The 26,083-nt window shown below is 33.8% G+C and overlaps 1 protein-coding gene across 2 annotated transcripts in view; it reads left to right on the top strand.

Annotated features, from left to right (window-relative positions):
• The window catches only part of LOC114333316 (protein MTSS 1), a 262,400-nt gene that overhangs the window by 87,543 nt on the left and 148,774 nt on the right, over positions 1 to 26,083 (top strand). For both annotated transcript variants that reach the window (XM_050658843.1, XM_050658844.1), the window contains exon 4: positions 25,050 to 25,134. In XM_050658843.1, the coding sequence (XP_050514800.1) occupies positions 25,050 to 25,134 (85 nt within the window). The remainder of the gene's footprint in view (positions 1 to 25,049; positions 25,135 to 26,083) is intronic.

The following is a 26,083-nucleotide window of genomic DNA, read 5'->3' as shown; positions in this document are numbered from 1 at the left end:
CATACAAGCTGATGCTACCTGGTACACTGATGGCTCAAAAACATCGGAAGGTGTGGGAGCCGGCATAGTAGGGACAAATCAAGGAATTCATTTCCCGGTTAGTCTATCAAAGGATGTCACAGTTTTCCAGGCGGAAATAACGGCAATCCATCACTGCGTGGAAGAAATAGAAAGGCAGAAAAGAACGTTCCGTTCAGTTGCCATCTGCACAGATAGTCAGGCAGAGCTTAATGCACTCAATTCTGTAGAGGTCAATTCTAAGCTAGTATGGGATTGTGTGTGTGCCCTAAATAAACTAGGAGACCGTAGCAAGGTTACGGTAGCCTGAGTACCGGGGCACAAGGATCATAAGGGCAATGAAAATGCAGATGAAATGGCCAAACAAGGCTCATCAATGTCATTCGTTGGACCGGAACCCTTCTGCGGCGTTGCAAAGGCAGTTACAAGAACGGCTACAAGAAAGTGGGTAGCTCACAAATCTTTGGAATGGTGTAAGAATTCACCAGGTCAACGACAGGCGAAACAGTTCATTACAGAACGTTCGCCAAAATTTACGGCAGACCTAATAAGCAAAGACAGGAAAACATTCAAAGCCATAGTAGGTCTGCTAACAGGGCACTGTAAGCTAAATGGGCACTTAAAGCTGATGGGTTTGGCAGATGATGACCTGTGCAGATTCTGTCACTTGGAAGAAGAAACAGCAGAGCACATTCTATGTCAGTGTGACAGTCTGGCAAATGTGCGGTTCTTTGCATTAGGAGAACAAAATCCAACGGCAAATAGCTACACGGAAGGTTCAGTCTCGAAGCTACTAGACTTTTTAAAAAGGGACAGGCTAGAAAATGCTATCTAGGACTAGAGGACCACAATAGATCTGAAAAGGTCGCAGTGGAATAGGCCAGAAGGCTACCTCTTTAAATCTATCCATCTATCTATCTATCTATCTATCTATCTATCTATCTATCTATCATCTATCTATCTATCTATCTATCTATCTGTCTATCTATCTATCTATCTATCTATCTATCTATCTATCTATCTATCTATCTATCTGTCTAATCATTAAAATTCAGAAAGCCAAAAGTATGTTCTCTTCTGGAGCCGTACGCTATGCAGCGTGTAGGCGTTCATGATCGTTGGATGATGCGTATAATGGGTTTTGCATCATAATCTTGGATGAGCCTTTGTCTGTCTGGCTATGTCCTTCCATTCAGATTTCTCTTGTGCCCTTCTCCTTCATTGTTCTATATTCATGGTTTTCAGGTGGTCCCACGTCATCCAACCTGCTCACTCTAGGCCTTCCTATTTTTCGTCTTCCTTTCGGCTTCTATTGTAATATTTTCTTTGTTGTTTTTGCACCTTCTTGTCTAAAGACATGTCCCAACCACGACAGTCTTTGACATATCACAAATCTTACAATATTCAATTACCCTCCATTCAATTTCAAACCTCTTCGTTTCTCATGATTCTCCTAGTGTCGTCTTCCTCTTACACCGAACCGTATACTTTTTTCAGGATCTTTCTCTCGAATGTCCTGAGTTGGGCTTTTCGGAGCACGTTTGCCGGCTTCAGTCAAAAGTCCGACGGATTGCGCTTCATAAGGTCCAAACATTGGTGACAAGTGGTCAGATGATCATGTTTTTGGTCAATGGTTAGCTAACGCGGCACCCATCGCACAGTGGGGCAAGAGACAACATAAGTTGGCATTAAATCATTGTCGATATATTATGGGTAAATTTTTTTAAATATTGGTAAGTTGTGTGTACATATACAAAAACGATGTTTTTTACAAATGTTTTCTTCTTCTTCTTCTTGATGTGCCTATTCGTGCCGAATGTTGGCGATCATCATGGTAATCTTTATTTTATCTGCAGCAGCGCGGAAAAGCTACACAGATGTTGTGTTGAAGCAGGTTCTGAGGTTCTTTAACCAGGATGTTCTTCTTCTTCCTGGACCTCGCTTTCCAAATATTTTTCCAAATAATAAGGATGGCTTGTTCAAAAAATGTTTTGCTCAAACTTAATTTTCAAAGCTGCATGTCCGTAGTTACTACCGATATTGATTTAAATGATATTTGACGTTTAATTATTTTAATTTAAAATAAATCTACAGTCTAATTTACTTGTTTTTATGTATATTTATTAATATTATTTATATCTCAAAAGAATTGTGTTAACATTATTTTTGAAAAATTACGTAACCAAATTGTTCTTTAAAACCATTTACCGCATATTTATAAGAATAACATAAAATTATGTAGGTAAATTATTGAAAAACTTAAGCTACAAATCATCATCAGAATCATCAGATATGACATCAACACCTTGCACATTTGGAGATTTCAACATAATATGCACTAATATGCAGTGCTTCCACTGGCAGGTGTTCTAATTTCTTTCTTTTTATGTTTCCTTTGCTTGTGATCAGTAAATCGCTACTAATCAACAAAAAGTGGAATACACCTTAATTTGTTTTGGATCTACTAAACTTTCTTGAATTGTTATGTTTGAATTATGCAAATAACGAAAAATTGGAATAGAGTGTTATTCAATGTAACTAGGTTAACATAACCTCACAAAAAATAAAATTGTGAAAAAAGGAGCAAATATGAGCAAAAAGTTAAAATGACTTTTTAAAGAATAATACTCAAGCTTTCAAAAGAAAACAAAATTAAAGTTTGATCAGCCTTGGAACACTAACAAATCACTTGCTCTTTTTAAAAAATGCATATTTTGATATTTTATACAGATAATTTTAAACAACATTATTATAAGAACCTATATTTACTTAATTATTATATCACATTTGTAATAATATTGTCACTAATCTGAAGATCAAATATGCGTAACCAATTTTACTAGTAAATTAATTTTTGACTTGAAATAAGTGGATCAAACGTAAGTCGCATTACGCACGCATTGTTGGTACGGTACTATGTGCACTTTGCGACGCGTCGCAACGGGCGGCGGGGGATTGAATGGGGAAATAATGTTACCAAATTATACGTAGGATTGTGTACTATTTAATTAAAATGAAAACGACAGAAAATATTGTATTTAATATTTTTATTTTATGCCAACTTTTTAGCTCTCCTGCCCCACTGTGCATCGGCAGGATGATTTTGTCATATTGAAAACTTCGATTAAAATATGACTACTGCGCTCTGTACTCATTCTTGTGGCATTTGCTAATTCACGCACCTTCACACTTTAGGATCAGTCGTTTCTCATGATTCTCCTAGTGTCGTTTTCCTCTTACACCGAACCATATACTTTTCTCAGGATCTTTCTCAGATACTATTTGAACCCAGAGAGAGGTTAGGGTACTGACATAGATGTGCTGCCAACGAAAGCTAACACAAGAGAGATATATTTGCACTTTTGTTGCCTTTGCTGGTCAACAGTGCAGAGATAGAATGTTCACAAAATGTCTCAGCAAATTGTCTGTATTGGGTAGGTATGAGACTAGGTAGGGAGGTAGGTAGTACTAACTGTTAGTCAGGATTGACTTAAGAATTATTTAAAACTAAGGATTGTAATTATGGGTTTAATACAGTAAACAGTATAAGATTATTTTGTGCATGTGATAAGTTGAACAGAATGCTTCCAGAAGTTCATCTTTCTAATCGCTGGTAGGGGCGTTTACCTGGATTCTTTTTAGACTTTATTTCTTACTCAGTCTTAAGATTTATATCCATAACGGTTGCGGAATGCAGTCAATGCTCTGTAATTTTATGCGTATTAAGAATATTCCTTTACTTGTCGATTCTGTTTCCCCTTTATAATAAAATATGTTTCTTGCTTTTAGTTTGACCTAATTTTGACCTAAGTAACATTATAAAATTTAGCTAATTTATGAAAATTTCAGCTAAAAACACTAAAACTAAACTTCCTTTTGCAGAAAACGTTAAAATGATGCCGTGAATAATTTCCGGCCAATATTCCTTAAGCTTTTGTAGGAGAAGGAGACAGACACCCTAATTGAGTGGCTGCACATGGATTCGCTCCCGGGTTCAGGTAGGAAGACCTAACGCTTCGGTCATATCTTAACTTTCGGGTATGAGTTTCGGAGCCAACTCGTGTACAATAAAAGTGGTTTTATAGGGGTTGGGAGCGAATCCATGTGCGCCGAATTGAGTGGCATCGATCCTTTTCGGAGATACCCTTATAAAGGTCACGTCTTTAACCTAGAACTTCTAAATTTATGATATATCAATTCATTTGAGTCTGGCTTTTGTAGATGGTAAGAAGGCCTATGACTTGATACCTAGAACCAAGCTATGGGAAAGGGAAGCAATGGAAGACGTCTAAGTTCCACGAATATTAATAAAACCAGTAAAAGCACTCAGAAGAATAACACAGTAGCTATCAAAATGGCCAGTAGAATATGCAGTCCATTTAAACCGACAAAGTGACTGCTACAGGGCTGCTCCACATCCTCTATCCTGCTCAAAAAATCCTGAAACCGTGAAAAAAAGTGCGAAGGAATGGGCAAACCAGTAAGAAACGAATACCTATATACCCTAAGTTTTGCTGACAACCAAATAGTTTTCGCACAAGACCAAGATGACTTCAGCCTTATGATGAGAAAATTGGAACAGAAATATACAAAGAATGGAATGAAAATAAACGTAACGAAAACTGAATACCTAACAACGTAGAACACAGAAATAAAACAGCTGAAAATAGACGAAGGTAAACAAATTGAAGGAACAGACAAGTACAAGTATTTAGGTTTCATAATCTCAAAGGAACAAGTGAAGAAGATATAAAAAAATAAACAACCACTACAAGGGGATGAAGAAAAGATTCCATACGAAAATTGAACTCGGTACGGTGAGATAAAAACATCAATATAAAAACAAAAAGAATAATATACATATAACACCATGACAAGAAGTATCCTCACTTAAGGCTGTGAAAATGGGATATTATAAGGAAACCAAAAACAAAATAAGAGCAACAGAGATGGAATTTCGAAGGAAAAGCTGCAGAGTAATAATAAGAGATAGAATAAATAACATAGAGATTAAGAATAGAATGTGAATGAACTCGAATATAATAGATTACATAGAACAGAAGAGATTAACCTGGTACGGATATGTCAGAAAAGCAGACAAAAAACGTTGGATAAACAGAATAACAGAGTGGAGTCCGATAGAAAGAAGGAAGAGAGGCAGACTCCGAAAATCTTTCAGAGATGATGTGGACGAAGCAATGGAAATAAGAAATCTGCAGGAAAGGGAATGACAAAACAGAAATAACTGGAGAGAATGGTTGAGGGAAGTAATACACATTGAAAACTGTGGAAATCCGTAATTTATATTTATATCCAAATCGTCTGCGGAACATAGGCGTAATTTGGGGGTGGCAAGGGGTGGCAGCTGTCACCCCAAAGTTTTGTACCCTCCTATTTTGCCACCCCAAACATTGCCCAAAAAACTAAATTTTATTGATTACTGCTCTAAAATTCTGAAGAATGTGTGTTTCGTCCAGCGGAGCTCCCAAGGAGAGGAAAAATCTCAGCTAAACTTGGCGGAGGCTACTATTTAAAGCTATTTAAATCTATTTAAAGCTATTTAAAGCTCCATTTGAAACGGTTAAAGAGCACCTAAAAGCTACCGTTTTTCCCACTTCTTGACACTTTGGAATAGGAAATTGAAAATAGGCCGCAGGAAAACAATTTGGATGTACCGGGTGTCCCAATAAGAATGGTTCTCGGCTATATCTCAGGAACCGTTTATAGTAGAGCTTCGAAATAAAAAATTTTATAACAAAAGTTGCCTCAGGAAAAGCCTGGAAATTATTTTCATAATTGTGGGACCACCGCTAGAGGGCGTAATTGAATATCAAAAATTAAAAAATTTAAATTTTACAAAATTTTCCTAATGAAGGGGCACTGGAAATCCGATCGTCGTATTCTTCATAAAATTCTACGCATACTTGATTTGACAAGTTTAGGTCTACCTTTGGAAATAAGAGGTGGGGGTGAGTGGGAACCTTGTTATGAAAAACTGGTTGTGAGTCCGGTTCTGCTTAATCAAATTTTGCAAACTTGGTCTTGTTGAAGATAGATCTTTTTCATCAATGTAAAAGTTATGATTTCGAACCAACTTACTGAGTAATATGCCAGCTAGAAGGCGTTATTTAATTTTTTTCAGAAATCTAGTGTTCCTTGGAAAATATTAAATACAAACATGCATTTTTAATACCATATTACAAAATTAGACAAAATTAGCAACAGAATAGCGAAAACCGCATGTTAATACCTTTTTTCTATCTCGAGATATCTTACAAAACGTGTAAATTTAAAAACATAACTGTTACTGTCACCGGTAAACGAAATAATTCATTAAAAGTAGTGTGCTATGGAAACAACAAAGAAACATTTTCCAGCTCTCAACGTATATTAGGTCTTTTCAACGTTTCTCATTTGTTTCGAGCCTCGTTCATATCTCGTATATTAATATTATACACGGATTATACGGCATATGACAGAGGCTCGAAACAAATGAGAAGCGTTGAAAAGCCCTATTACAAAGAAATAAAAACAACTATTTAGTGATGACATAAACGTTCAAATTTTTGCCCATCATTTTCGTTGCAAACATTTACTCTTTCAAGAGTAGATTGAACAGCAGTCTCAATTTCTGCTCTCGATATGCTTTGAATGGCGTTTAGTATTCTCTGGATAATGTATTCTAGAGTAGTGTATGATGGGCAACAATTTGAATATTTAGGTCGTCACTAAGTAGTTCTTTTTGTTCTGTGTTATATTTAATTTTAATAGTATTGTTTCTCTTTATATTGTTGTTTTAATTAATTATATTTTTATACGTTGACATCTGGAAAATGTTATTTTGTTTTTTTCCACAGCACACTACTTTTCATTAACTTAGTTTACCGGTGATAGTAACAGTTATGTATAAAATTTACACGTTTCTCGAGATATCTTGAGATAGAAAAAAGGTATCGACATGAGGTTTTCGCTAGTCTATTGCTAATTTAATCTAATTTTATAAAGTATGATTAAAAATGCATACTTGTATTTAATATTTTCCAAAGAAAACTAGATTTCTGAAAAAAATTAAATAAAACCTCCCAGCTGGCTTATTACTTATTAGGATGGTTCAAAATTATCACGCTTACATTGAATAAAAAGATCTGTCTTCAACAAGACCCAGTTTTCAAAATTTGATTTAGCAGAACCGGACTTACAGCCATTTTTTCATAACAAGGTTCCCACCTCTTATTTGCAAAGGTAGAGTTAAACTTGTTAAATCAAATATGCGCAGAATTTGATGAGGAATACAATAATCGGATTTCCAGTGCCCCTTTATTAGGAAAATTTTGTAAAATTTAGATTTTTTTATTTTTGATATTCAATTACGCCCTCTAGCGGTGGACCCACAATTATGAAAGTAATTTCCAGGCTTTTCCTGAGGCAACTTTTGTTATAAAATTTTTTATTTCAAAGCTCTACTATAAACGGTTCCTGAGATATGGCCGAGAGCCATTCTTATTGGGACACCCGGTACTTAACTACCTGAGCCAATTGTTTGGGAGACATGAAGTAGTGGAGGAAAGCATCAAGTTTGTTTCAAAATACTACTATTTGGATGAGGGGTTACTTTTCGGCGAAATGAAAATTTTTCATAACATGAAAGAAATGAGAAACAAAACAGTTGAAGAAAAATCGTCAGTTTTTGTGGAAAAGGCTCTAAAAATGTCTTGCCCATGACGTTTGAAATATTCAGGCTATTTTTCACACCACTAAACTCAGCTGGGTGTGAAAGGACCTTTTCATGCCTGAGAAGATTAAAAGAGAGGATTAAGAAATGCTAGTGGACAGGAAAGAATCTCTGCATTGGGGCCTTTAGCCATTGAAAGGAAAATCCCAGCCGATATTGAAAGTGTCATTGATGTATTTAATATCGGGAAAAGGGGACTTCATTAAAGTTAGATTTGAATCCACCACCTGTAAAACACACATTGTTTCTCTTATCTTACCAAAATACTATTGTAAATAAAAGCCTATTAAAGATTTGAATTATTGTATTGAATTTATAAGATTTAGACCTGTATCCAGTAGAATCCTAGGTTGATACACAAGGTTGGGGCAGATATTGTAAAAAATCGAAAATCAGGATGTGTACAGCCAATGTGTATAGTTATAAAAAATAGTGTATAAATTGCGTTAAACCCATCTATTTTGCATCAAAATTTACAAAATTTTCCAGGGGGAGGAACCCCCGAATTTACCCCCGTACCCCCTTTGCCTTGGGAGGTATTCTATACCCCCAAACCCCACGGTACGTTTTGTTACCCCAATGAAATTCGTGAAATGACGCCTATGCTGCCGAAATACAAAATGCTCTGTATCTTTTTCTGTAATTTTTAATAAACCTAGTCTTTCAGTTGTCGATGTTGTTTCCCCTTTATAGTGGAATATGTTGCCTGATTTTAGTTTGACCTGATTTTGACCTAAGTAACATTATAAAATTTAGTTAATTTATGAAAATTTCAGCTAAAAAACACTAAAACTAAACTTCATTTTGCTGAAAACGTTAAAATGATACCATGAATAATTTCCGGCCAATATTCCTCAAGCCATTGTAGGAGAAGGAGACAGACACCCTAATTGAGTGGCATCGATCCTTTTCGGAGATACCCTCTTAAAGGTCACGTCTTTAACCTAGAACTTCTAAATTTATGATATAACAATTCATTTGAGTTGCTGCTCGTGCTCGTGATTCCTTTCGTTATTAAATATTACAATCAACCTTCGTCGTTGAAGTTCTCCATTTATTAGAATAAATTATTATTGTGTACAATCATCTAGAAATGTCGAAGTTTAAATCAATGAGTTGTGGGATAAAAATAAATACATTCGCTATGATAGGGGGGAATCAATGTAGATCAAAAACATACATTGTTTCGGAAAAAATCAAATAAGTAAGTATTTTCTATGGGAAATAAGCCACAATTTTACTAAAAAATGAATTTATTAAAATATTAATAAATTAATAAATTAATTTTTTAGTAAAATTGTGGCTTATTTCCCATAGAAAATACTTAATTATAAAAATGCCACAAGGAAATAGCTTCAGAATAAAATCAAATAAGCTTATATTTTTAAAAACCTTCTTTGTTAGTTTAAAAATATGTTAAAGTAAAAAGTTCTACTCACAGATTTAGCCGCTAATTTTTTATTAATTGTTTAAAAAATTGTTACAGTATAAAATTATATGTGAAAGCGCAACTGATACTGAATGAAGAATATATTACTTAACTCAAAAATGCAACAGTAAAAAAATGTCCGGCTAAGAAATCTGAAATTTTATTGAGAGAACTCTTCTCTCTAAGGGGAGTATTCTCCTAAGGAAATTGCTTCTTCCTTAAGAGTTTCAAAAATGAGTCCATTCACCGATATATTTAAATATTCTGTAAGTAGCCCAATAAATGACCGTTTTGGAGTGTAATTTCCAGGGGCAACTCCGAATTGCATGAAAATTTAGATTTAGGTTCTACTTACCCTCCACTTCAAAGTTGAATTTGTACCGTTGGTTGCTTTTACTTGGGGGGTGACATTTACCTCTTCTCGGGGGGTGAAAAACGCGTGTTTAAAATAAGGCCAGAAATAGATAAATTGACATATTTTAAGCACCTTTTGTTCTATAAAGTTTTTTACGTTAAGTCAATACTTTTCTGGTTATTCGCGATTTAAAATGTTGATTTTTCGACAAGAAAACTACGTTTTCAGACCGTTTTTCCCAAATAACTCAAAAAGTAAATATTTTATCGAAAAAAATATTTTTAGCAAAAGTGTAGCCTATAAAAAAACGAAAATAAATGGTTTACCAGTAAAGTCTACAAATTGAGTAGAAGCAAAGTTGTAGCTCATGAAAAATACGTTCTTATTCGTCTAATTCCAAATCGAATAATTCAACGCGAAATCACCGAAGAAAGAAGCGTTTTTCGGGAAAACCTTATTAACATTTTTAAAGTATCGAAAAAAAAAAGCTTATTATTTGTTTTTTACAAAAGTTTACAGCGTCAAAATTAAACGAGTTACACTGAAAAAAAAGTTGGCCCCTTTTTTTTGGTAAAAAAAAATCGTGAAAACCTCCCTCTATTTAGCACCCTAAATGAAATTAATCGTTTGGCTGTACCATCTATTTTAACTGTATGTGTATTGTTTATATGATCTGTAAGTTTGATTGGTTTGAAGTGCTTATTTTTAAAAACATTTGGTTTTATAGTAAAAAAAATGTTTTGAAAAATTTCATTTTTTCAAAATAACTTAAAAAGTATTAGTGATAAGAAAAATCTTAGAGAGTAAAAAAATGTAGGTTTTGCTATTATAAATATGCTAGTTTCATTGTGTTTCTCCGTAAGACATAAATTGGTTAAGATATGGCTGTTCAAAATTTGTATACACTCGTGATTAGTGACCCATTCAAGCTTTCTCAATTATAACCCTTTTAAAAATAAACACTAAACCGGTGAGACTGACAGATCATATAAAAAATAGATAGGTAAGTAATGCCTGGTTGCACCAACAGATCTTAAGCTCCAGCTTAGCTAAGCTCTGCTTATAGATACGACCACCGGAAGTATCACTTACGTTGCACCATAATTTTGGATTCTTACCTTGTTATCAAGTATATCTATTATTATATTATGGTATTCCTATTATATTTTATTGTAATTATATTACATTAATTCTTATGATATTCTCGGCTTAAGCCTAAGATCTGTTGGTGCAACCAGGCATAAATTGTTTGTAAAGCGGTAGCGATTAATTTCATTTGGGGAGCTAAACACGGCGAGATTTTCATGATTTTTTACAAAAAAAAAAAAGAGGGCCAACTTTATTTTGAGCGTAACTCGCTTATTTTTAATGCTAAAACTTTTGTTAACAATTAAAACAAAGCTTTTTATAAACACTTTAAAAAAGTTTAAATAGGTTTTTTCCGAAAAGTGCTTAATTTTTCGGTGATTTTACCTTGAAATATTCGATTTGGAATTAGACGAATAAGAACGTATTTTTCATGAGCTACAACTTTGTTTTTATTTGATTGATAGACTTTACTGATACACCATCTTTTTGGGTTTTTTATAAGCTACACTTTTGCTAAGGATATTTTTTTCGATAAAGTATTTACTTTTTGAGTTATTTGCGAAAAACCGTCTGAAAACGTAGTTTTTTAGTCGAAAAATCAACATTTTCAATGGCAAATAACTCGAAAAGTATTGACTTACGTAAAAAACTCTATAGAACAAAAGTTGCTTAAAATCAGCCAATTTATCCATTTCCGGTCTTATCTTGAACGTATGTTTTTTCAACCCCGAGAAGGGGTGACTGTCACCCCCCAAGTAAAAGCAACCAACGGCACAATTTCAACTTTGAAGTGGAGGGTAAGTAGAACCTAAATCCAAATTTTCATGCAATTCGGAGTTGCCCCTGAAAATTGCACGGTATCGCCGAATATCCCGTTCATTTACTGGGCTAAAGGGCGTCAGATAATTTTTTACCATGAGAATATTAACATGTACTCAAAACACGACTAAACAGCAAAACGAAAACGACAAAATCAGAATATTTATGGTTTATTTATGGATCACTATTTTGAACAAAATACGTCCAGAGGTGACCAAAAATAAACAAATACCTTCATAGAGAAAAATGAACAATAGACCGGGCCCTGGAAGTATTTGAGTATGCCAAACCTGAGGACCGGCATGTATTATATTTATTTTTCAGAGATTATGAATCTGAATTAAATATTGAAAATTTAAATTTGCGCCAATGCCTGTGAAAGGCGTGACTCTCGCGTTATATGGTTCTTCATATGGTTTTCTGTATAAAATTTTCTGAATTTTTCAATAGTCAGGCCAGTTTTTTTCTAAAATTTATATTTTTGTAGGTACACTTACTTTTGGAATATAACTTTTTGATAATATATTATTATTTATACATTTCTTCATGAACATATAAAAAGTTTTATCTTGTTAGATTTTTTCCGTAAGTAAAAACTACATGGACTCCACTATTATTCGTCGTTGAAATTCTCCATTTATTAGAATAAATTATTGTATCCAATCATCTGGAAATGTCGAAGTTTAAATCAATGAATTGTGGGATAAAAATAAATGTCTGCGACATTCTGAACTGACCGTTCATTTCTATATTTGTATTTAACGACCAGAATTAAAGATTAAAAGAGGCAAACGATGCAGTGTCAACCTCTATAAATTGTGTAATTTGAAATGATTGCTGATGATGGATGTCAGCATTTGTATGTAAGCTTTATGTACATATGTACAGTCCCTGCTCAAATTATTAGGCTCACCCTAGAATTTTTTTTTAATTTCAAAAGCTTTAAAAGTTTATTCACAATAGTAAATAGCTGCTAATGGCTTGCAAAAGAATTAATGAATAATCATACGACATAAAGTTAAAAATTGTGGAACTTTTTGATTGAATTTTCAAGTTTGTATTTGTATTTTTCCAACTTCAATTTTTTACTTAAATTAGTGATTGGTGTTCAATAGAGCAAAAACATGAACCCCATCGAAAATGTCTTGGATTATCTAAAACAAGAATAAAAAACCGCTAAACGCCGTAAAAATGAGTAGCGCATACAATATTCCAGCTACAAAAGATCTGATATGAATATTACGTGGCGCGAAAATGTATTTTTATTTTGATGCAAAACAAAATTCTAGATTGAATTAAAAAATTGTTTTCATAACATTTGCTAAATTTGAAGTAAAACGCGCCACAAAAGAGTAACTTTGATGCAGTTTGAATTTTGAAGCTCTTTTGTGGCGCGTTTACTTCAAATTTAGCAAATATGGAAAAATCTTTTAAAATAAAACTAGAATTTTATTTTGCATCAAAATGAAAATACATTTTAGCGCCACGTAATATTCATATCAGATCTTTTGTAGATGGAATATTGTATGCGCTACTCATTTTGGCGTTTAGCGGTTTTTATTCTTGTATCAGGAGTTTTTCAAAGTTATTTATAAATTAAATTTATGAAGTTGAATGTAATGTTTCTCGATTACACGTTAATCTTCATAAATGGTCGCCTTTGTCGCATTATCTCCCAAAAATGATCTAGTGTACATCGAATGTACACTAGATCTTTTTTCTATTCGAAATAGATTGAAAAAAATATTGGGATGGCTGGTAAATGAACTGGGATTGCCCCCGTTGCCCGATCAAATTTAGCGTCGTAACCACTACAACTACATAAACCATTTCGGGGATAATGGTTAATTGGATTATACTTTTGTAGCTTAATAACTTCTAAATGTCTTAACCGATTTTGATCACTAAACCTGAGTTTGAAACGTATTGACAAGTAGTATCTGATGCATCTAAGGTCAAGTATGATAACTGAATATATTACAGGAATTATTGAGCTTGAAAAACTGTTTTTTCCCATAGGAAATAGGAAGGGCCGTAAAATCCACACCCTTGGACCAAAATGGATGGTTGACATATGGATGTGTGAGTCTTTTCCTGAACTTTAAGGTGGGATTTGGCCCAATTTTCAATTCAGTCAGATTTAGAAAATCGAAAAGTTCGTGTATTTATAGTGTCGCGTGTAGAGGTGTTGTGTGCCACTGGCGAGAACTGCCGTTCTCTTGGGATAGAAATTAGTCGAGCATTTAATAACAAACAGTCGATAGAGAGAATCATTTTGGATTGGAACCATAATGATCATTTAATAGAAATAGTACCACAATGCAGATAAAACATGCCTAGGAGAGTAGCTGTGTAACAAATAAAGCGCGTTGGGTGCCTATTCTTGTAACGATAAACTTCCACAGATAATTGAAATACTATTGTAAAATAATATTTCAGTTAACTATGGTAGTTGTCGTTTAGTGGCTTTAGCTTAGTCTCTCAGGTTGTGAGTACACCTTCCCTTAATCAACAGATATGAACTCTGAAAATTTAGATAGAAGCAAACAATACAATAACTTAACTAATTACGTTTAATTTCATTAAAAATATAATAAAAATGTGATGTATTTGATTCAATATTATATGTTCAAATTCTTGCCGAGAACTAACAATTTTGGATTATACTCTTGTGGTATTTGACGGTAGATCTTCTTGATGTCGGATTGTACAGTACAGCTGTTGCCCTGGGCTACGATGTGATGCCAACCATCTAGTGGGGCAACTGCATCCTAGTGGGGCAACTGCAGATGGTGGACGTTGCATAGCTGCTGCAACTACAGATGTTGGATGTTGCTTTGTAGTGGCATCACCGGTGATGGACTTCAGGACTCCTCCCGAATGAAGAGACTGTTGATTTTATTCCCAAAAATTATAACTCAAGCTGTGTATTAGATTGACATCAAGAAGAAAAAGTACCTTGCCATTTTTCAAAAAGTATTCAAAAAAACTAGCCGATGGCAAGGGGTAAGTTAAATGGAATTATTATTAATTACTAGTTAAATTATTTTATTTCTACGTGCATATTAATAAATAGAATACAAAATATATAAAAAAACACGTGTGGAGATTTGAAGTTAGATACGAAAAAAAAGGTTATAAAAACTATGAATGTATCGGGCAATAAAAAGGTTATAAAACTATGAATGTATCGGGCAATAATATGAACACTTACCCCAAGAGATTATGGTCTTCGAAATAAAATAACCATGAAACCTTGGTTTTATAGCCAGAAAAATTATAGAAAACCATCCATGTTAAGAAGATGGACTGACTTGACAGAGTTAGTTAGTGGGGGCTTGACATCTTGACAAGGAACGAAATAAGAATGTTCCGAATTATGACTTAGATATTTCAATTTGTAAATAGAATTGCCTATAACAGGAAATAGAGGGCGCTAAACAGGTTTTTGACGGGGAAACAGGCAAAATAGATATAAGAAGATTATTATTAATGAAATATTAAAGAAAAGCATAGCTTAAGGGCAGCCAAAGTCCGAAAATTGAATTTTTTAAGTATTTTTTTGGGTTATGATTGAAAATTATTCTCTGAAATCTCCTCTTTCCAACGATATATAACACATTATAATAAAACATATTACAACACAAAAGACCCAGACGCAGACCTCCTATGAGATGGACAGATGATCTGAAACGAACTGCTGGGAGAAATTGGCTACAAGTAGCGTACAACAAAAAACAATGGAATGGAAGACTTGAAGAGGCTTATGTTCAGATGTGGACGTGAATGGCTAGACGAAGAAGAAGAAGAATAAAACATATCCATGGCTAGAAAATTCTTTGTTTTTTAAACATCCGCACTCAACTTACCGTGTACCGGTCAACGGCCTAACCAGGATGATCATGAGGGGGGTGGTTACAACTACGGAGGGTCTCTGGGGGATACACAAAACCCTTCTTGGTTACGCCACTGGTACCAATAGCTTTCTTTATAGCCTATTAGATTGTTTGATGTTTTTGCGATTTCCCGAATACATACTAGGTTTTTTAACTTTTGATGTCAACTATCTCTGGATCCTTAGATAATGGAAGGTCCAAATTTTTACAGTAGATGTAGATAGATAATATCAAGTTCCGTGTAAAGTTTTATTGAAAAATGTACAAAAACAAGTAAAATAAAAACTAAAAAATTTTAAAATAAATGTTTCTTTCACTCTAACTTTACAAAAATCTACGCGGCACTAAACAATACATCTAGTTTCAAAAAAAAATAGGTCTCTAAGTGCTTTGGTTACAGATAGTGATGTAAGAAGAGAATATTCTCAAGAGAATATTCTCTTGAGAGTTGCTTCATCCTTAATCGTGCTGAGACGATACATAAAAAAGAAAATTGAAAAACGGAAAATGTGGATACGGCTTTTCTAAGTAAACGCGAAACAATGAGTAATTTAACTATGGAAATAATGCTAGACAATTATTTGTTTAAGAATTTTACAAGAATGTCAAAAAGTGATTTCGAACTATTAATAAATATGATAGGGCGTAGAATAGAGAAGAAAGATCAAACATGAGAAACGCAATACCAATCTCAACAAGATTAGCAATTGTTATTTACATATATTATACTAACAGTTTTAGTTTAATGTATTTATTCAGGGTGCACTACTCTTCCATTTGTCTCATAGTTCCAGAAGTATGCAAAGTTCCACAACTCTGGACAAATGTACTGGATTAATAAACCTTATTGTGTTTTCATTTGACCACATTTCTTTGTATGTTTTGAAAAAAACCAAATTAAATTTCAACAGAGTACAGGAAATAAGGAGCAAATACAGAACAATATGCAAAATTTTCCTCAGCAGTTCGAGTTTATCGGCAACGCATCAGGCACTGCAATAGTGTTCAAGTACCAGTAAGATTTCGGCCACATGGCTCAGCCAAACGGCGATATTTTCATTATATGGCTATAACGTGGCCAGAAACATACCAAATATATATTTTCGGCAACATATTGGTTCAAAAACTATCCCGTCTAAATGTCCCTTTAGACGTAGACCAATCCATGACTGAGCTGACGACTCGTGAAAAATAAACTTCTCATCAGTACATTGAAATGCAGAATGTAGGTAGATGATCAGGATGTGCTAATGATAGAAATATATTCTGAACCTGAGGCCTCATGTTTTTCTGATTAAATCACCACATCCATTACTTGCATTATTTGTTGTTAAAAAGAAACTTTCATTTTTTTATGAAATAAATTTTGTGTTCTCTGTTCTTTTTGTATTTTGTTTATATTTGAAGAACACTGTTGTTTAGTCTCATAATTTTGTATATAATTTTATGAGTTTTAATAGCCTATTTCATCTTCAACAATATCCCTAAGTGTGTCATAGGGTTCATTCTCAGAAAATTCTCAATATCGAGAATATTCTCGGATTTTTCATTCTCGAGAATTTTCCAACACTAGTTACAGAGCTATGTGACATAATGTTAACATTGTCGTTAAATGGGACTTCGGGTGCCCTTAACAAAATATGTAGTAAATATTGTACATAGTAAAATTATGTGGTATTTTAAAGTTTTTGTTTAATAAATATAAAAAAGGTTAATATTTATCAAGCTTCCTAAAAAAAGGCAACCTCACACTGTGCAAAAATTGGACACGAATAATCTTGTTTACCACCATAAATAAAATTTTCACGACTATGATACTGAAAAGATTAACAAAGTTGAATTTCGAGCTAATCAAGCAGGCTTTAGACCAGAATCCTCCAGCGTAGACCACAAAATACTGTGAGGGTAATAATGGAACAATCGGTTGAATGGAACACATCCTTACACATTCTTTTTGGTGAGTTCGAGTGTGCCGTTTCTGTTTAATAAACTGTAGACTATGTTCTCTCTAAACTAGGCTCCGACTCAAGAGGTATACAATGGACGTTAACCACACGCCTAAGCGAACGGCTGCATGATCGATAAGTTTACGAAAGCAGTAGCCGTAAAACGAACTTAACGACGTTCTACACCTTCGGCAAAGAATTAAGGATTTGCATGAAATTTTAGTATGTTATAGTTTACTTCAAAAAACTAAGACTTGATTTTTTAAAAATTGTTTTACCGTGCCGTTTAATTACTATTAAGGGTCAAAGTTAAGTTTTAACATGGGCTTTTATGGGAATTCTTAAAAAGGTAATAACTTTTGACACAAATTTACGATTTTTAATTATTTGTGCTTAAATGAAAGGTTTTTTTGTAAGGAATAACATATTAAAAAATGAGGATTGTTTACCGTACCATTTATTTTTAATTCATTGATTATAATTAATTCCGACATTTATTCCGTAATTTCCGTAATTTATTATAATTTATTTTTATAAAGTATTCAATACTGAAACATATGATTTGAGTATTCTGCTATAAATGCATTGTTACCAACTTTCGCTTGCATATAAGTTTCCCCCCCTTTCCTCTGAGAGGCATACCCCGGAACGAAGGTGTAGAACGTCGTTAAGGTTCCGCGGATCGGAATAGGAATAGCCGAACTGAACCGACTACCAGACTTGTGCGTAGTCGGTTCAGTTCGGCTATTCCGACGGCTACTGCTGGCGTAAACTTGCCGCTCATGGAGCTGTTCGCTAAGCGATCTAGAATACGCCGATAATATCTGCCTCTTAGGACAAAGGTTCCAAGATGTGTAATGATTCTCGCATCCTGATCATCTATTTCTGTGTTGCGTAATGTTTGCAAGCCTGTCAAAGTCTTTCTCAAAGTCAACCAGACATATGAATACGTCACAGTTGACATCTCGACACCGTTCTATGAGTGTTTGTATAGTAAGTAATGCCTTTCTAGTACCAAAGCTTTTTCTAAATCCCAGTTGCTTTCCTGTTATGCTATCGTCTCATTTTTTGTAGACACGTTCATGGGTCACTCTCAAGAAAACTTTTAAAAGATGGCTCATCAAACTGATCATTCTATATTCCTACATGTCATCGCGTTGGGTTTTGGGATGAAGTCCAATATTAGCCATTGTTTCGGAATTTGTCCGGTATAGTAAAAATACTGAATAATTCTACTAGTATATCCGTGTGGTTCTGTTAGTAATCTTAAAATTTCTGTAGGTATTTCATCCGGTCCCGTGGCTTTATCATTTTTTATACGTTTTAGCGCTTTTTCAATTTCCCCTTTGGCAATCGTAGGTCCATTTCTACTTCTTTATTCTATTGTCTCCATTCTTTCGTCGTCTTCCAATAGTTCTTTTATAAAGGGTGATTCATTTAGAGGTACTTTTTTCAAAAAGAAAATACAATGAAAAAATGAATTTCATTTGAAAATCTTTATTGTCATACAAAAAAAACATTCTTTACAATTACTTTTTAAATATAACTTTTTCCACTTGTGGACCGTTCCTGCGGCTAAGACGGTCCATTCTGAAGTTCCAATTCTCGATGACGCGTTTAAGCATTTCGATTGGTATTTGACCAATGACTCGAATAATATTGGCAAATGTTATTGAAACTACGAACTTCAATTTCTGACAGCAAATACTCCATTATCATGGCGCGATAATGGTCTCCATTCACAGTAACATTCTGGCTGGCCTCTGTTTTAAAGACATATGGACGGACGATTCCATTGACCCATAAACCACACCAAACAGTTGTTTTTTCTGAATGTAATGGCAACTCTTGAACCTCTTCGGATTGCTTATCAACCCAAATACGGGTATTTTGTTTATTCGCGTCCCCATTAAGCCAAAAATGGGCCTCATCGGAAAACAATTTTTTTTTTCGAAAACAGTGGATCTTTTGCAAACTTATCAAGAGCACTTCGACTGAAAATGTGACGACTGGGAAGGTCGATCGGCCTCAGATCTTGCACTAATTGAATTTGGTAAGCTTTTAAACCAAGATCTTTACGTAATATACGTCAAGGTGTTGCATACGACAAGCCAAGCTGTTGGGAATGGCGACGAATCGATTCTTCGTTATTTTCGCGTATACCATCCGCTACCGCCGCTCTGTTTTCTTCAGTACGTGGTGAATGTGGTCTTTTTGGTCATGTTGTGTTATCCACTAACGAACACTTGGTTTCAAACTTACTGATGGTATAGCGAATTGTGCGTTCGGTAGGCCAATTGTGTGGATCATAAATTACTCTAAGTGCACGAAACACATTCCTAATTGAACACCTATTTTCGTAATACAGCTGAATAATTTCTAGACGTCGTGCCGAGCTAAGTCTTTCCAGGATGAAATGTCAAACAATAATGAATAAAAAGCAACGTCAGGTGATACGGTTCATGCACGATCTCCCATCAAATCCCCACCAAAAAAAGTACCTCTAAGTGAATCACTCTTTATATTCTTCCCATCTATTTATTCTCTTTGCACTTTCAATTATTATTTTGTTGTTTTTGTTTATTATGTTTCTAATATTTCTTTTTTGTATTCAGCTGTTTCTTGAATTTCTCTGTATGTTAAAGCTGTCATGTTGTTTATCTAATCTTTCTATCTCTGCAAATTTTTCTGATACCCACTACCTCTTTCTAATACCAATTTAATTTAATATTCCAATACCTCTTTTGTATTCAGCTGTTTCTTGAATTTTTCTGCATGTTAAAGCTGTCATGTTGTTTATCTCATCTTTCTATTTCTGCACATTTTTCTAATAGGCACAACTCCTTTGCTTCTTTAATTTTTTGTTTGATTGTTTTATTAACATTTTTGTATTGTTCTTCGTTTTTATTGTTATATTTCCTGGTTCCGATATCAATGACTTTATTATCCATTGTTTTCTTTAGGAAAAGTAACGACTTCCAGTTGTTGTTGTATGATATTCCTCGTGATCTTCTCTAACTCTCCATTTTTCTGTAGCATTAAGTTATCCTTGTCTTTCTACTTTCGGGACTTCCTCGTGTAGTTGTTCTTTGATCTATTGGCAGAGATCAGCTTCTTTAAGTCTTCTTAGATTTAGATTTTAGATTAATTCTATGTGTTTTGGTGGGTGTTACAAATTAATAAGTTAACTGAAATATATACTATTTTATTATAATAATATTCATACTTCAATATTTATTAGAAGCAACAAAACTATTTGACTATGGCATTTAGTTACGTGAATATTATCTGTTACAATCCAACCATATCCTTGATACGGGTATCATATCTCTCGGTATATGTATTACATATATCACAATCAGTTTTTATAACAATAAGTCCATTATATTGTTAAATATTTGCAAACATAAATAACAATTGCGTACATTTTACATTTTACAGATATATAAAATACTCTCAATGCACTTATGAAATAACTTCAGCGTTATCGCATGTTTGTGCATAATCTCCCCCTGAGATTGGACGCAGTTGGAAGGTATGTCAAAAATGTATGATGTCAAAAATGTATATGTACCTACTAGAAAAATCTATTACAATTGTCGAATGAGCAGCTGGAAGGATAGAGTTGTAGATGAAAGAAAACATGTCAATCAGCGCCAATAGATGAAAATACATTTGAAGGGTTTCCTGATAAGCAATACAAAAAATCGAAGAAAAAGTAAATAGAATGCAAGGGATCTCTGCCGTCCTCAATTAAAACGCGGTATCTGCAAAAAAAATTGAAAACAGAGTTTTTGCTATATGTGGTTTCTTTGTGGCCTTATTTATGCTTCTGCAATGTCTGAAAGCCGTTTTATTTTATTTACTACCAAAATAAACAAATTGGAATATGCCCTATGTGCTAGATTTCAATAGTTGCTTAATTAAAATGCGGTATGTATTTACAGAGTACTCAACTAAAAAGCGGTATGTGCTAGCGAGTATCATGTACTTGCCGCGTTTTAATTAAGCACAACGCATTTACCGCATTTTAACTTAATTATTTTTTCATTTTTTAAACATTACGATTATTTGTATTTTGAACATTTATGACATCTAGGTATTTTGCGTATATAATGACCAATTATAAGCTATTAATTTTTATTTTCTGGCAACTATCCTTCCTTGTAAAAAATCATATTTGTAATTAAAATACAGATACGGCACTATTTCTGATCCAGTAATATGTCCGCTGCTCAATTAAAACGCGGTATATGACTTTTTATTTACAGCTTTGATCAAAACATGATTTTTTTAAGAATATATTTTTAAATAATGTTCAACTATCATTGGAACATTTTTGCGTTAAAAAGTTGTCAAAACATATAGAGTCCTGAGAAAAAACTTTGAGAGCCGATTTCTCGGTTTTAAGTTGGCTGCACATACCGCGTTTTATTTAAGGACGGCAGATCTACTCTATGATGATTTCTTTATAAGAATTATATGAGAAAATTATATTAGCATCTTCAAAATGAAGATAACGTATATAAATTAACTGCATATAATATTTGTATCGAGCGTTTCGTGCGCGTACCTTTTCTCTGCAAACCGATCTTGCGCCTCAGAGCGCAGTATCAAGCTCAAATTATTCCTTTTGAATCTTTCTGTCGTTACTGTCAATTCAAGTATAATTTATTGCTCAAATGAGCTTAAAACCCTTATAACAAATTAATTTACAATATTGTAAAGAAAATTACAACTTTAAGCGGGTATCACATTAATCCAAAAAAAGAATAAAGTAATTTAACAAATTTTGTTTAAAAGTCTATATATTAAGCTTTGAAATAAAACTTTGTAAAGCTCTTTTGCATGCGTCAAAGATGCGTTACTATTGAAAAAGCTTCGAAAAACGCTTATTTTGTAACCATTTTCCACAAATTTTACAATATCTCGAGGTCTCATTATTGGATTAAAGTTTGTAAACGCCATTTTCTTTATTTTTATTCAAGGAACAAATTTTATTTGAAAACATGTTTTTATCTTTTGCAGTTTACGAGCTAAAGCCTATACCTAATAGCCTAATTGTTGTTAACATTAAATTGTTTATAACAATTTTTTCCACTACTCGGATCGAAGTCCACCCTTGATCAGCAGCCAAAAATACATAAAAAACTTATGTGGACCCTTCATAATTGAAAGGACCCTACTTGGCGCCTAGAGTAAGTGGCGCACACCCCCCTACATGCGATACTATCCCAGAGAGCGGCAGTTCTCGCCAGTGGCGCACAACCCCCGTACATGTGACACTATATACATATACACGAAATTTTCGATTTTCTAAATATGACTGAATTGAAAATTAAGACCAATGCCATCTTAAAGTATAGGAACATACTCGACCATCCATATGTCAACCATCTATTTTGGTCCAAGGGTGTGGATTTTACGGCCCTTCCCATTTAGGGTGTGTTTTTCGTTTCCGTCCCCAAAACTCCCAAAAATTTCGAAAATTTAAGTCCGACCTTTGCGGCTTCTGATAGTACTGATCATTACCTTTCCAACGCATGTTTCATTTTCAAAATCGGTTACATATATAGTATTCAAAAGTTGCCGAGCTAAGAAATTTTATTCAATTGCTATTTAAAAAAGGGAAAATGTCTGTATGTTTTTGGAAAAGTTACACCGATCTGAATTTTTTCTGTGTTTCAAGAGGGGGTCGGGGCTGACTCAGAACCGGTGTAGTTTGTGACTTTCGACCACCCATAAGCCAGCTATAGGACTGGGTAGGTACAAAACGGCATATTTTTTGGGGGCATATAGGTATCTTCGGTTCACGGAAAGACAGGAAAACCGCAAGTACACCAAATCGATAGCGTTGAGTTAAGCTTTCAAAGGGTGCTAAGCAGTTAGGATCAAACATACACACGGCTCAGTATAGCCGAAAAACTGAAAAAATAAACTTTCAAGCAAATAGTTATTTTCCTAACTAGTGCGGAAAGTGATACTTTCACGCACGAGACTGCCGTTGACCCGAACGACGCGATAGCGGAGTTCGGGCAAGCAGTCGAGTGCGGGGAAGACACTTTCCGCATGAGTTAGGAACAATATTTTTTCTAGGGCCGTACGTTTAGAAAACAGCCACAAAAAATAGAGTTATATTAATTTTTATTTAAAAGTGAACATACACAAATTAATTCTGTGACAAGGTTGTCAAAACCAAACTTTCAATATAATGGATTACCACGACGACGATATTGGTTTCCATGACAACGATTCAAAACCATTGTAATTGTCTACTGATCTGACTTTTAAATATTATGTTAACATAATTTTATTTCATCGAGTTATCGCGCTTATTTCATTAAAACATGAACACAATAAGATAAATTTGAAATAAATTAGTAAATAATATCTAAATATTATACTATATTATAATGCGATATTACAAGGTATTTTACTTGCCCGCACTCCGTGCGCGAAAATTTACTTTCACGCACGCCGTGCGGGAAAGTGAAACTTTGGAAACGATCAAATTTACTGCGTTTAGTTGTTTTTTGATCTTGTACATATTATATACAGGGTGTAACAAAAATACAGGTCATAAATTAAATCACATATTCTGGGACCAAAAATAGTTCGAATGAACCTAACTTACATTAGTACAAATATGCACATACAAAAAGTTACAGCCTTTGAAGTTACAGGATTAAAATCGATTTTTTCGAATATTTCGAAAACTATTACAGATGTTTTATTGAAAAATAACATGTGGCATTCTTATGGCAGGAACATCTTAAATAAAAATTATAGTTAAATTTGTGCACCCCATAAAAATTTTATGGGTGTTTTGTTCCCTTAAACCCCCTCAAACTTTTGTGTACGTTCCAATTAAATTATTTTTGAGGTACCATTAGTTGAACTAAATATTGTTAAAACTTTTTTGCCTCCTAGTATTTTTTTGATAAAGCAGTTTTTATCGAGTTGCAGCTTCTTTTTTAATGTGTTTACATAAAAATTTTACGGTGGTTTTGTTCCTTTAAACCCCCCAAATGTCTGTGTACGTTCCAATTAATCTATTACTGCGATACCATTAGTTAAACACAGTGTTTTTAAAACTTTTTTGCCTCTTTGTATTTTTCCGATAAGGCATCTTTTATCGAGATGTGGCTTCTTTTTTAATATGGTTCAAAATATACCTAAAAATGTAAATCATAAATAAATGTTCATATTACTACCTAGTCTCCATAATCGTACTTAACCATTATACAAATATGTGGTGGATTTGACAAATATTTAAAATATCTCGATATTAACTGATTTTTCAAAAAAGTACTGAGAGGCAAAAAAGTTTTTAAAACATTGTCTTTAACTAATGGTACTACAATAATAATTAAATTGGAACGTACACAAAAGTTTGGGGGGTTTAAAGGAACAAAACTCCCATAAAATTTTTATGGACTGTCCAAATTTCACTATAATTTTTTCTTAAGATACTACTGCCATAAGAATACCACATGTCCATTTTCAATAAAAAATCTCTATTAGTTTTCGATATATTGGAAAAAATCGATTTTCATTTTGTTATTTCAAAGGTCTGTAACTTTTTTTATGTGCACATTTGTACTACGGTAAGTTAGGTTCAATCGAACTATTTTTGGTCCCAGAATATGTGATTAAATTTATTACCTGTATTTTTGTTACACCCTGTATTTATAGTCTTTTAGTAAAAGTATGTATAGTAAAATAAATTTAGGAATGTATTTGTAATAATTTTTTTTTGTTATAGGCGCAACTCGAGACATAGGAACTGCTCTTACTCGAATATGTTTGAGGCATAAAGCAGTTGAAAATCGACTAAAGAATTTTACTAGGTAAGTGGTTGGTGTTCAAGTAAATTGCAAATTTATCATTTCATGAAAAAGTAGTTATAGAAATAATTGGTTATTGAATTATTTCAATTCTATACTCGTAGTAATATTTACATTTTGTAGTGGATCAATCTTGAACGCTATATAAAGGCGTATCGTGAATTATATAAAATACAATCATTTGAAAATGATTGTAAACAGGACCGGCTTTGTATTTATGTAGAGCAGCGGTTCCCAAAGTGTTGCGACCCCCTCGGGTATCACGCTAAAGAGCTGAGGGGGTCAGCTCTTTAAAGCGACACCCAAGGGGGTCGTTTGTTTTTATAAGTATTGTTCTGAAGCTATTTTCTTGTGGCATCTTAATGCAATGTGCTGTTTTTGTTGAGAATAATTCACATTTGTCTTTAAAATTAAGTTTATTTGACGTTTCGATTTCCACTTCGAAAATCACGCTCCTGCTCAGACTCCCATTTTCTCCAGATTTTCTCTGACCGTATCTTTCTTTTTTCTGGGCCTTCGTATAGACCTTCTCCCATCTAATCTTTCCCAAAATGCATCGTTTATAAGGCGATTTACGTTACTGCGTATAACATGTCCTGTCCATCTTATTCTATTGACCTTTGTATATTTCACTAGATTTTTCTTTCCGGAGACCCTAAGAGCAAGGGCACACCCGGCGGCGCACGTCGGGTCGACGTCGAGGCAGCTTAAAACACGTGGCGCGGTGTAACAGCGGCAGCTATGTTACAATTTAAAGTATTTGTATTTCGTTGTTGCCAAATTTATTCGCGGGTTGGCTGCTGTACGATAAGATGTCTGAAAGTTATGACGATTTGTCTTTTGTAATAAATGCAAGTTTATTTTATCTTAGATTAAAGAAAAAAAAGAAACGCATATATTGGATACATCCCATCATAAAGGAACGAAATTATAAGGGATTTTTTACACATTA

This window comes from Diabrotica virgifera, chromosome 8, assembly GCF_917563875.1.
Source record: "Diabrotica virgifera virgifera chromosome 8, PGI_DIABVI_V3a".
Classification (NCBI taxonomy): Eukaryota; Metazoa; Arthropoda; class Insecta; order Coleoptera; family Chrysomelidae; genus Diabrotica; species Diabrotica virgifera.
Note: the sequence above shows the minus strand (reverse complement) of the source record. Positions and strands in the feature narration are given on the sequence as shown.